The 13,650-nt window shown below is 46.4% G+C and overlaps 1 protein-coding gene across 13 annotated transcripts in view; it reads left to right on the forward strand.

Moving 5' to 3' along the window:
• Positions 1–6,113: 6,113 nt before the first annotated feature.
• The window catches only part of TAF1 (TATA-box binding protein associated factor 1), a 98,464-nt gene continuing 90,927 nt past the window's right edge, over positions 6,114–13,650 (forward strand). For all 13 annotated transcript variants that reach the window (XR_012430373.1, XR_012430372.1, XM_065538096.1 and 10 more), the window contains exons 1-3: positions 6,114–6,369; positions 7,379–7,493; positions 7,932–8,048. Coding sequence is in view for 11 of the 13 variants with exons in the window: in XM_065538096.1 (XP_065394168.1) it covers positions 6,190–6,369; positions 7,379–7,493; positions 7,932–8,048 (412 nt within the window). In the remaining 2 variants the exon portion in view is untranslated. The remainder of the gene's footprint in view (positions 6,370–7,378; positions 7,494–7,931; positions 8,049–13,650) is intronic.

The raw sequence follows: 13,650 nt of genomic DNA on the forward strand, positions 1-13,650 counted from the left end.
ACGCACCTGTAATCCCAGCACTTAGGGAGGCTGAGGTGGGCGGATCACTTGAAGCCAGGAGTTCAAGACCAGCCTGTCCAACATGGCAAAACCCTGTCTCTACTTTAAAAAAAAAAAAAAGAAAGAAAAATTAAAAGAATTACCCAGGCATGGTGGTGCGTGCCTATAGTCACAGCTACTCGAGAGGCTGAAGCAGGAGAATTGCTTGAACCCAGGAGGCGGAGGTTACAGTGAGCCGAGATTGTGCCACTGCACTCCAGCCTGGGTGACAAAGCAAGACTCCATCTCAAAAACAAAAACAAACAGTCAGACCCTGTCTCAAAAAAAAAGAAAAAAATAGGTGGTCTCCAGCTGCCAGCTACATCTTCAATAATTGTCTTGTCCCTTCTTACAATGAGTTATCTATTTGTAAACCGCTTTTTGTTGTTTTCTTCAAGAGAGAGTCTTGCTCTGTCACCCAGGGTAGAGTGCAGTGGTGCAATTTTGGCTCACTGCAACCTCTGCCTCCTGGGTTCAAGTGATTCTCATGCCTCAGCCACCCGAGTAGCTGGGATGACAGGCCTGCACCACCACGCCCAGATAATTTTTGTATTTTTAGTAGAAGCAGGGTTTCACCATGTTGGCCAGGCTGGTTTCGAACTCCTGGCCTCAAGAAATTCACCCACCTTGGCCTCCTAAAGTGCTGGAATTACAGGCGTGAGCCACCTCACCCAGCCAACTGCTGATTTCTTTATGGCATTGTCCCCATAAACTTTTCATAAAGCACCAATGATTTCACTATTCTTTCACCCAAACTTGAACATAAACTTGATGTTGTTGCTTCAATTATAGAAGAATTCATATTGTTCTGATAGGGCTCTTTTCAAACTGATGTCTTATCCTTTTTAGTGCCTGAAACTAGATGCTGTTCAGACTTTTTTTTTTTTTTTTTGAGATGGAGTCTCACTCTGTAGCCCAAGCTGGAGTGCAGTGGTGTGATGTTGGCTCACTGCAACCTCCGCCTCCCGGGCTCAAGCAATTCTCATGCCTCAGCCTCTGGAGTAACTGGGACTACAGGGGTGTGCCACCATGCCCGACTAATTTTTGAATTTTAGTAGAGACGGTTTCACCATGTTGCCCAGCTGGGTCTCAAACTCCTGAGCTCAGGTGATCCGCCTGCCTAGGCCTCCCAAAGTGCTGGGATTACAGGCATGAACCATCGTGCCAGGCCTCAGCAAATAATTATTAAGCTCCTACTATGTTACAAGCATTACCATACTAGGGGCCGGAGTTGTAAAGACAAGACATCATTTAATGTGCTTTGCCTCTTCCAGTCATCTCAGCAAAATATCCTTCAATATCCTTCTGTTTGTTATAAAAATTGACTAATTCTGGCTGGTAATTGTGTGTAGTGCTGGTGCACTAGTAAGGAAAGAACCATGTTTTTTTAATCAAACCCAGCTTCATTGAGGTATAATTTATATAACATAAAATCCACCCATTTCAAGTGTACAATTTAATACTTTTTAATATTTACTTAGTTGTGCAGCCATCTCCAAGATCCAGTTTTAGAACATTTCTATCATCCCAAAAAGATGCCTCATTCACTAAATCCCTGTTCCCACCTCTAGCCCTAGACAAACTAGTCTACTTTCTTTTACAGATGTCTTTTCTGGGTATTTCATATAAATGAAATAATGTAATATATGGTCTTTTGTAACTTCATTCATTTTGGATGTTTTCAACACACATTCATTTTGTAGCATGCATTAGTACTTCATTTCTTTTTTAGAGATGGGGTCTTGATGTGTTGCCCAGGCCAGAGTCCAGTGGCTATTCACAGGCACAGTCATACCATGCTAAACCTTGAACTCCTGAGATTAAGCGATCCTCCTGCCTCAGCTTCCGAAGTAGCTGGAACTACAAGTGCTGGCCACTCTGCCTGGTTACATTTCTTTTTATTGCTGAATAATATTCCATTATGTGGATATCCCATACTTTGCTTATCAGTTGATGGACATTTGGGTTGTTTCTACTTTTTGGCTATTATTAACACTGCTGTGAACATGTACAAGGTTTTGTGTGGACATATGTTTTAATTCTCTTGGGTAGAAAACCATGAGTGAAATTGTTGGGTTACAAGGTAAATTTACATAAAACCATTTTTTTTTTTAAATTTTTTTGAGACGGGAGTCTCACTCTGTCACCCAGGCTGAAGTGCGGTGGCGTGATCTCCGCTCACTGCAATCTCTGTCTCCCAGGTTCAAGCTATTCTCTTTCCCCACCCTCCCAAGTAACTGGAATTATATGCATGTGCCACCACGCCCAGCTAATTTTTTTGTATTTTTAGTAGAGATGGGGTTTCACCATGTTAGTCAGGCTGGTCTTTAACTCCTGACCTGCCTTGGCCTCCCAAAGTGCTGGGATTACAGGCGTGAGCCATTGTGCCCGGCCTATTTTTAAAAACTTTTTTTTTGAGATGGAGTCTTGCTTTGTCGCCCAGGCTGGAGTGCAGTGGCGTGATCTTGGTTCACTGCCAACCACCGTCTCCTGGGTTCAAGCGATTCTCTTGCCTCAGCCTCCTGAGTCACTGGGATTACAGGCGCCCGCCACCGCATCTGGCTAATTTTTGTATTTTTAGTAGAGACAGGGTTTCACCATGTCGGCTAGGCTGGTCTCAACTCCTGATTTCAGGTGATCTGCCCACCTTGGCCTCCCAAAGTGCTGGGATTACAGAAGTGAGCCACCATGCCCGGACTATTTTAATTTTTAATTTTTGAGACAGTGTCTTGCTCTGTTGCCCAGGCTGGAGTGCAGTGGTGCGATCTCAGCTCACTGTAAGCTCCGCCTCCCGGGTTCACGCCATTCTCCTGCCTCAGCCTCCCGAGCAGCTGGGATTACAGGCGCCTGCCACCTCGCCCGGCTAATTTTTTGTATCTTTAGTAGAGATGGGGTTTCACCGTGTTAGCCTGACCTCATGATCCACCTGCCTCGGCCTCCCAAAGTGCTGGGATTACAAGCGTGAGCCACCTCGCCCGGCCGCCTATTTTTATTTTTAAAAAGATTTTAATTTTACTTTTTGGACAGAACAGCGTGAACATATAAAAGCATGTTTTGAATCAAGAATGGTATCTTTAGGTTAGGTGTGGTGGCTCATGCCTGTAATCCCAACACTCTGGGAGGCCAAGGCAGGAGGACTGCTTGAGCTCAGGAGTTCAAGACCATCCTGGGATACATAGTGAGACCCTGTTTCTACAAAAAAAAAAAAAAAAAAAGAATATTGTTATCTTTTATATTTATAGGACCTGAAGTCTCCTTCCACATCCTGTAAGCCTCTACCTCTCATTGCATCTGCTTTTTCTCAAGCACAAGCATCCAAGAGAAAATATGTTGTACTAAATAACTTTTTTTTTTTTTTTAGACGGAGTCTCGCTCTGTCGACCAGGCTGGAGTGCAGTGGCGCAATCTAAGTTCACTGCCAATCTCCGTCTCTTGGATTCAAGCAATTCTCTTGCCTCAGCCTCCCGAATCACTGGGATTACAGGCGCCCACCACCGCATCCGGCTAATATTTGTATTTGTATTTCTAGTAGAGATGGGGTTTCACCATGTTGGCTAGGCTGGTCTCGAACTCCTGACTTCAGGTGATCTGCCCGCCTGGGCCTCCCAAAGTGCTGGGATTACAGGAGTGAGCCACCGTGCCCAGCCTATTTTTACTTTTTAAAAAATTTTTATTTTACTTTTTGGACCAAACAATGTGAATATATAAAGCCATGTTTTGAATCAAGAATGGTATCTTTAGGTTAGGTGTGGTGGCTCATACCTGTAATCCCAACACTTTGGGAGGCCAAGGTGGGAGGATTGTTTGGGCTCAGGAGTTCAAGACCACCCTGGACTACATAGTGAGACCTTGTCTCTCCAAAAAAAAAAAAAAAAGTTATCTTTTATATTTATAGGACCTGAAGTCTCCCTACAAGCCTCTACTTTTATTCAATCTGCTTTTCCTCAAATACAAGCATCCAAGAGACAATATATTGTACTAAATAATTTTTTTTTTTTTTTGAGACAGTCTGGCTCTGTTGCCCAGGTTGGAGTGCAGCGGCGTGATCTCAGCTCACTGCAACCTCCACCTCCCGGGTTCAAGCGATTCTCCAGCCTCAGCTTCCCAAGTAGCTGGGACTACAGGTGTGCGCCACTGTGTCAGCTAATTTTCTTGTATTTTTAGTAAAGACAGGGTTTCAAAGTGTTGGCCAGGTTGGTCTCGAGCTCCTGACCTCAGGTGATCCGTCCACGTAGGCCTCCCAAAGTGCTGGGATTACAGCTGTGAGCCACTGCGCCGGGGTGCTACATAACTAACCATAAAGTACATTAAAAAGCATTCCAGGCTGCAATATATGTATATATGTTTTTTTTTTTTTTTTTGAGAGGGAGTCTTGCTCTGTCGCCCAGGCTGGAATGCAGTGGCCGGATCTCAGCTCACTGCAAGCTCCGCCTCCCGGGTTTACGCCATTCTCCTGCCTCAGCCTCCCAAGTAGCTGGGACTACAGACGCCCGCCACCTCGCCCGGCTAGTTTTTTTGTATTTTTTAGTAGAGACGGAGTTTCACCTGTTAGCCAGGATGGTCTTGATCTCCTGACCTCGTGATCTGCCCGAAAAAGTGCTGAGATTACAGGCTTGAGCCACCGTGCCCGGCCCTGTATTTTAACCTGAATCAATCTAAGGAAACAAGAGAAATTCAGATCATGGAATGTTTTCAAGACAACTTGCCTGGCTTCTTCCAAATATTCAGTGTCATGAAAAACAAAGAAAAAGGCAGGTGGATTCTGGACTAAAGGAAGATGACCAAATACAATGCATGGAAAGTGAATGGATCCTAGAGTGGAAAAAAATGAAAATGAGGAAGAGTGCTATGGTGTGGTACAGAAATTATTTCAGTCTATGTTATTATAATAAGTGAAAAAAGCAAGGTGAAGGCCGGGCGTGGTGGCTCACGCCTGTAATCCCAGCACTTCGGGAGGCTGAAGCGAGCAGATTGCTTGAGCCTAGGAGTTTGAAACCAGCCTGTGCAACATGACGAAACCCTGTAAAATGTCCCAACTAGGACAACTGGGGAAATTTAAGTGCGGACTCTTTGTTAAATAATATTGACTTCCTTCCTAAAGATGTGATAAAGGTACTTTGGTTCCGTAATTAAGACGCTTATTTTTAGGAGTGAAGAACAAGATGCCCGTAAATGGTTTAGAAAAACAAAAATCCTAGCAAAATGTTAACAATTGTGAATCTAGGTTAAGGGTCAGCTGTTCATTTTACTAAACTTTCACATTTTCCGAAATAAAACGTTGGGGGAAAAAGTCTGTTTGAGGCGGGCTGGAGTGCAGTGGCCCGATCACAGGTCACTGCAGTTCCCAACTCCTGGCTCCCACGTCAGACCCCCCAATAGCTGGGACTACAGGAACTGGCCACCACAGCTGGCTAATTTTTTAGATTTTGTGTAGAGATGGAGTCTCGCTTTCTTGCCCCAGCTGGCCTCATACTCGTGGGCTCAAGCGATCCTCCCACCTCCGCCTCTCAAAGTGGTGGAACTACAGGCCTGAGCCACCGCGCCTGGTCAAAAAATCAATTTCTAGGGAAAAATGTCAACTCAAAACAAGTAACCTGCAAAGATACCTTCAGCATAGCTGGGGAATGCCCGTATAATTTACGTCAAGGCTCTCCTTGGGAAGAAGCAGTGAAATCGCAGGCAGCACAAAGACCGGCTCTTATCCCTACTTCCGGGTATTGTGGCACAGGAACCCGAGGTTGCCAGAGCGTAAGCCACGTGACCCGAGCAACTCCTTCTGACTGGAGGAAGAGCCATTGCTCTAATTCGGTGCCGTGAGAAAGCTCGCGCGCAGAGCAGTGGGAGCGGGCGGGACTGAATATTTTCTTTGACCAACCGCTTTCCACGTATCCATCCTCCTGATCCCGTAGCGTCGAATCAAAAGCCGTTAGTAAAGTAGTTACTTCTTTCTCTTAGGATAGCCGGTCTTTCCGGGTTTTTCCCCCCTCCCCCTCCTCCCTCCCATCTCCCCCCTTCCCCCTTCCCTCGTCTCCCTTCCCCTCCCTTTCCCTCCCTTCCCCTCCCCACCTTTATTCAGCTTCCGGTAGAGGCTGGTAGGGTAAGGGAGCTCAGTAAGTCACTTCTGTGCGACTGTTGTTTTATTTCCGGTCTATGGGACCCGGCTGCGATTTGCTGCTGCGGGCAGCAGGTACCATCACTGCTGCCGCCATCATGTCAGACACGGACAGCGACGAAGATTCCGCTGGAGGCGGCCCATTTTCTTTAGCGGGTTTCCTCTTCGGCAACATCAATGGAGCCGGGCAGCTGGAGGGGGAAAGCGTCTTGGATGATGTGAGGGGGTGGGCGTGGGGGTAGGGCTGGGGAGGGTGCGGCTAAGCAGAGGAAGGAGGTGCAGGGAGGAAAGCAGAGGGTGCTCAGGCAGCGAGAACTGGGCGCAGTTAACGCCGGGGAGGAGGATCCCGCCCTCGTGGGTGCGGGAGCAGCGTCGCGTGGGAGTGATCAGTTCTGGGGGAGGGTGGGCAGAAGAGAGCGCGAGGCGAGCCCGGGGCCAGGGGCGTAGGGAATGGTGGCTTTGGAGCTAGTGCTCTGCCGACCAGACAGTAGGACACATGCTTGTTTTGCCTAATGAGATGGCTTCCCACCCGTAACCTGGTTGGAGATTCTTGACACTTCCTGCCCCTCTGACATCGCTAGGCTGAGATGGCTCTATAGAGCCAGAGGACTGGACAGGACCTGCCCCCCGCTCATTTGGTTCTGGCCCCAGGCTTACGACAATGGGGTATTCTCAGCACCCAGGCGGGCCTCCTGTTCCCAGTGCGCCTTATAGGTGGTTCTCCCAGCGTCTTCACTGACATCCGTGAAATAGTGTCCTGCGCCCTCGTGAAACTACCCCGCCTTCACTTAGGCCCGTTTTCTTGAGGGGTGAAGCTGTCGGCCGCTGTGGCCCCTACTGTGCCACAGGCCCATGCGAAACTTGGCCCGAACGAGCCCCGTCTCGCCGCCTCCAATCCCACTCATCTCCCTGCCTTGGCCCTGATTCCGAGAACGACTGTTCCATTCGTTCAGTCTTGGTAGTTCTTTGATTCGTCTTCTCTTGTAGTGTTATATTTTAAAGTGTAGGCGATGCAGTTGGCTGTGGTGCTTTAATAAAGATCTGATCGATGGGAAGTTTGGTAGATAGATACTGCAGTTCTTGAACGTGTTACTCCTTTTGGCACACTGCACAGTCATTTTTCATGTGGATTTGTGACTTTGTTGTGGACCAGGGAAATAAGCCTTTCTGGTGTGGGAATCGTAGGTTTAGTTGTTGTCTTCGACTCTGGTGCTGTCCCTTTTTCAGGAGTGTAAGAAGCACTTGGCAGGCTTGGGGGCTTTGGGGCTGGGCAGCCTGATCACTGAACTCACGGCAAATGAAGAATTGACCGGGACTGACGGTGCCTTGGTAAATGATGAAGGTGAAGTCTGGGTTGTGAGGAGTAGGTGGGGGAGGAGGCTAGCCACCTACTATATATGTACTTTTGTGTGTGTGTAAGATGGAGTTTTGCTCTGTCTCCCAGGTTGGAGTGCAGTGGGGCGATCTCGGCTGACTGCAACCTCCGCCACCCGGGTTCAAGCATTTCTCCTGTCTGAGCCTCCCAAGTAGCTGGGACTACAGGCGCGCGCCACCACGCCCGGCTAATTTTTGTATTTTTAGTAGAGACAGGGTTTCATCATAGTGGTCAGAGTGGTCTCGAACTCCTGACCTGAGGTGATCCGCCCGCCTCGGCCCCCCAAAGTGCTGGGATTATAGGCGTGAGCCACCAATCTAGCCTGTACATGTACTTTTAAATGGGAATTACCTGAGGGAGTGAGGGTCACTTACTGTTGTTGCGATTCTCCCTGCTTTTTCATAGGGTGGATTAGGAGTACGGAAGATGCTGTGGACTATTCAGACATCAACGAGGTGGCAGAAGATGAAAGCCGAAGATACCAGCAGACAATGGGAACCTTGCAGCCCCTTTGCCACTCAGGTGATTCTTTGGTGTATTAGCTTGAACATTCCAGTGCATTATCCTGCTGTATAGTCCAGTTTGGGCTCTGGTTTCCATGCCTGCTTTCTGCCATTGTTCCTGCTCTCTATGCCTTTGCTTTGCTCCTCTCCCTTTGTCAGCTGAGTTCCAAGTAGCTGCTATCTTTTTTTGTTCTGGCCAGTGTTAACTGTACTCGTGGTTATTCCTCATACTGTTCAGTCATGAATTCTTGGTTAATGACAAGTAGCTTCCTTGTCATCTGGTATTTGAATACCTGCAGGGGTTTGTGGGATGCACTTCAAAGTTGGAAACTATGAAACAAATTCAGTTTTTGCCCTGAAGGAATTGATAGTTCAAGAGGGATGCAAGGTCATACATAAACAGTGAACTAAGGCAGGACGCGGTGGCTCACGCCAGCACTTTGGGAGACCGAGGTGGGCGTATTACCTACCTGAGGTCGGGAGTTTGAGACAAGCCTGACAAACATGGAGAAACTCGGTCTACTAAAAATACAAAATTAGCCAGGCGTGGTGGCACATGGACTGTAATACCAGGTACTCGGGAGGCTGAGGCAGGATAATTGCTTCAAACCGGCAGGCGGAGGTTGCAGTGAGCCTACATCGCGCCACTAGACTCCAGCCTGGGCGACAGAGCGAGACTCCGTCTCAAAATAAAAAGAAACTTCCTGTCAGTTTAGAGTACATAACAAGTGCTCAAACAACGTGTAATGAACTGAGTTAAATTAGTCAGAGTCTACTACTAGCTAATTGTATTACTTTTGATAAAATTCCACACTTTATTCTCTAAAGTTCAAATTTTCCTTTTCTACTAGAGGTTACAAATAAATCCTAAGACTCCTTCCACTTACTGACTTTACCTTCTAGGTCTGAGGTTCTGATTCTACAATGTAGCATCTTGTTCTGATTCTATAATGTAGCACCTTATACCAGAGAAGAAGAAAACATATTTGCAAGCAGGTATCAAGTTCATTGTTTACGCAGGGTGTGGTGGCTCACGCCTGTAGGGGAGCATGGTCATTTGAGGTCAGGAGTTCGAAACCTGTCTGGCCAACATGGTGAAACCCCTTCTCTACTAAAAATAGAAGAAAATTGGCCAGGTGTGGGATTACATGCCTGTAATCCCAGCTACTCGGAAGGCTGAGACAGGAGAATTGCTTCAAACCGGAGGCGGAGGTTACAGTGAGCTGAGATCAAGCTCCGCCTCCTGGGTTCATGCCATTTTCCTGCCTTTGCCTCCTCAGTAGCTGGGACTACAGGCGCCCGCCATCTTGCCCGGCTAAATTTTATTTTTATTTTTATTTTTATTTTTATTTTTATTTTTATTTTTGGTAGAGATAGGGTTTCACCGTGTTAGCCAGGATGGTCTCCATCTCCTGACCTCGTGATCACCCCGCCTTGGCCTCCCAAAGTGCTGGGATTACAGGCGTGAGCCACCGCACCCGGCCTAGGCAGTGTGTTTCGAAGATAATGAAGTTGGCTGGGTGTGGTGGCTCAGGCCTTTGTAAACCCAGCACTTTGGGAGTCCCAAGTGGGCAGATAATGTGAGGCCAGGAGTTCGAGACCAGCCTGGCCAACATGGAGAAACCCTTTCTCTACTAAAAGTACAAAAGTTAGCTGGGCATGGTGGCGTGCGTCTGTAGTCCTAGCTACTCGGGAGGCTGAGGCATGAGAATCGCTTGAACCCAGGGAGGGGGAGGTTACAGTGAGCCAAAATGACGCTGCTGCATTCCAGCCTGTGCGGCAAGAGCTAAACGCTGTCTCAAAAGATAATGAAGTCCATTTTCGGAACTTGAATTCAATTTAGTGGTCTGGAATCTAGAGCTATTGTTCCACAGTTCTTTATAGTTCATTCTTTGCACTGCCCTGTTCTGCCTCTCACTGCCTGAAACTGCCCCTGCCACCCCCCCGACGGAGCCTCTCTCTGTCACCAAGGCTGGAGTGCAGTGGCGCAATCTTGCCTCACTGCAACATCCACCTACCGGGTTCAAGTGATTCTCCCACCTCAGCCTCCCCAGTAGCTGGGACTACAGGTGCGTGCCACCACTCCCAGGTAATTTTTCTTGTGTTTTTAGTAGAGATGAGGTTTTGCCATGTTGGCCAGGCTGGTCTCGAACTCCTGATCTCAGGTGATCCACCCACCTTTGCCTCCCAAAGTGTTGGGATTACAGATGTGAGCCACCCTGCCCGGCCTGCTTGAAAGTTTTATATGAAGTTGCTCGTTATTTATTCATTGTCCACCTCTTCGAACTAGATTTCAGGCTGCTGATAAATGTGAATAAAACCTTGGTAAATACTTGAACTTAATTTTTTCGGGACAGCTTATGGATTTGAGTGCTGCTTATATTGAAAAGAATTAACTGTACTGCATATACGAAAATTAACCCATGAAAAATAGAAGATATAAGCCCTGCCTTTAAGGATATTGTTATCTTGTGGGGAAGATGACATAAATAAATGCAGAACAGTTATTCATAGTAAGGCGAACCAACTATGAGCTCATGTTTCTGTATATAGAGTGTTATATTTAGTTTTGATGGGCTGCCAGAATAGGTAAGTCAATAGCTGTCATTTTTGAGCACCCTGACTGAGGGGAGATGGTGGCAGTTATTATTTTCAGTAGAAGTTATAATTTCCAGGTTTGTGTTTGTTGTCTTGACTAGGGATGGTAAGGAAAAGGCTGGGAGTTTCCCTAGGTGAGTTTTATGAGCTAACTTCCTGGAAAAGGAGGATGCTACATTTGATAGAATCTCAGTACTCTGGGATGCTCATTTCTAAGTTCTCTTGTCCTCTAGGGGTGCCTTCACCTATACCCTTAGCTTTTTCCTTCCTTGGCATTGGTTCCTTTGCGTGGCTTGATTTACAAGGGTGCTTCTTGGGAATAATTGGAAGTGGATGTAGATTGCTAATAAAGCTTTCGTGGAGGTGAATTTTGAGTAGAATTTTGAAAGTGAGGCAAGGTTTGGTGGAGAAGGAGCAGCAGTTCATTTTGGTTTGAAAACATGGCTTGTCTAAAGTTTTGGAGATATTTAGAAATAAGCAAGTCATGTGTGTAGAGGGGGGAATTAGCCAGTAGGTTTTCTTGAAAGGAGTAGAAAACATGCTGCCAAATAGCAAGAACCAAGAATAGAGCAATTTCACAGTACCTTTATGTATGTATTACTTGGGATTTGATGACATAAGGAATTGTAAACCATCATAGACTGTTGAGTGAGAGGCAGGATGGTATAATGAAAAGAAAAGGACTTTGGAGTCAAAGTGTCCTAGGCTTAGAGTGTCATAGATTCAAATTCCAACTCCACATTTAGTGTGACTGTGAGCATGTTGCTCAATCTCTGAGGCTTGGATTTCTCATTTGTAATAATCCCTCTGTTTTCTTGTCAGTAGTAAAGGTGATAATAGTTACATTAATAATAGTTTTGTGAGAATTTAAGTTTATCACATGATGTGAAAGCACATAGTATAATGGTAAATGCTCTTGTCAATATTAGTTGACTTTCCTTTTTTTCTGCTTTGCTAGTTTACAGTCTTAGAGGCTTCCCTTTGTGATGCTTTAGAAGAGTGATACTTGTCGCTATGGGGTTTTGATTAGTAAAAGAGTGAATGTCACATCAACTTGGAGGTTGTTCTTGCAGGCTAGAGATATAAAGTTATTAAGGTCTGAAGTAGGGTGACAATTGTAGAAAATGATAGCTAGGGTCAGGCCGGGCGTGGTGGCTCACGCCTATAATCCCAGCACTTTGGGAGGCCGAGGACAATGGATAACTTGAGGTCAGGAGTTCAAGTCCAGCCTGACCAACATGGTGATACCCCGTCTGTACTAAAAATGCAAAAATTAGCCGGCTATGGTGGCACACTTCTGTAATCCCAGCTACTTGGGAGGCTGAGACAGAAGAATCGCTTGAACCCGGGAGGCGAAGGTTGCAGTGAACCGAGATCATGCCAGTGCACTCCAGCCTGGGGGACAAAAGCGAAACTCCGCCTCAAAAAAAAAAAGGTAGCTAAGGTCAAACTTAGAAGATACTGATAAAGTATCATAGGACTTGGTTGCCTATAGTCCCAGCTACTCAGGAGGCTGTGGCGGGAAGATAACTTGAGCCTAGGAGTTGGAGGTTGCAGTGAACTATGATCAAGCCTCTGCTCTAGCCTGGGCAACAGAGCATGACCCCTGTCTCAAAAAATAAATAAATAAATAAAATACAGGGCTTGGTGAGTGAGGAATTGTGTTGGAAAGATGTAGGCTTTGTTGTTAAACCAGGCTTGTATTGTGATTTTGTCACTTAAAATTCAGTCTCTTCCATATCTCAGGATAATTCCTGTTGTGAAGTGTTACTGGGAGGATTATACATAAAACATCTAGAAATGCCTGGCACATAATGGAAGTTTTATAGTAGGAAGTTGCTATGCTTTTTTTTTTTTTTTGAGACGGAGTCTTGCTCTGTCGCCCAGGCTGGAGTGCAGTGGCACAGGCAGGGCTCACTGTAACCTCTGCCTCCTGGGTTCAAGCGATTATCCTGTCTCAGCCTCCTGAGTAGCTGGGACTACAGGCCCATGCCACCTCTCCCAGCTAATTTTTTGAATTTTAGTAGAGACTGGGTTTCACCATGTTGCCTAGGCTGGTCTTGAACTCCTGAACTCAGGCAATCCGCCTGCCTCAGCCTCCCAAAGTGCTGGGATTACAGGTGTGAGCCACCTCGCTGGCCCTACACTTACTATTTGTAATGATCAACTGGACAAATGTATATTGGGGGTCACGAGATTGATGGAGACAGTGGACTAAAGTCATAAGCTGGGAAAATGCATGTGGATGTGATGTTGATAGGGAATTTAAAAGAGATAAAGGATATTTCAGTGTTTTATAAGGTACAGTTGTTAAATATCTGAGTAGAAAGATTCTTTAGGAAGCAGAAGAGTTGTGGAATTGTAGAGGAGGTAAATTTTTTTTTTTTTTGAGACAAGAGTCTCCCTCTGTCACCCGGGCTGGAGTGCAGTGGCGCAATCTTGGCTCACTGCAACCTCTGCCACCTGTGTTCAAGCGATTCTCCTGCCTCAGCCTCCCGAGTAGCTGAGACTACAGGCGCCTGCCATTGCGCCCAGCTAATTTTTGTATTTTTAATAGAGATGGGGTTTCACCGTGTTAGCCAGGATGGTCTCGATCTCCTGACCTCATGATCCACCTGCCTCGGCCTCCCAAAGTGCTGGGGTTATAGGCGTGAGCCACCGTGCCCAGCCCGAGGAGGTAACTTAAGGCCGCATATGTGTATTTGGGTTTAATCCAGGTGAAGGTGATTCTTGAGAAAGGGAATGGGGAATGTGCAGGGGAATAAAAGCAGAGTCTTCAGGACGAAATCTTGAGTGATGCCAATGGCTGAAGGGCCATGAAAAGAGTAATAAACTGCAGATGATAGATAGAAAAACTGTGTCATCTCTCATTTGAGAGATGAGAAGAAAGACCAGTCTTACGGGAAACTGACAGAGGGAGAAGATTCCCAAAGTGCTGGCAATTACAGGTGCGAGCCACTGTGCCCGGCCCAGTATGAAAATTCTAAAAAAGATATGGTCAGGAAAGGAGCAAAGGTTTCAAA

Source organism: Macaca fascicularis, chromosome X, assembly GCF_037993035.2.
Source record: "Macaca fascicularis isolate 582-1 chromosome X, T2T-MFA8v1.1".
Taxonomy (NCBI): domain Eukaryota; kingdom Metazoa; phylum Chordata; class Mammalia; order Primates; family Cercopithecidae; genus Macaca; species Macaca fascicularis.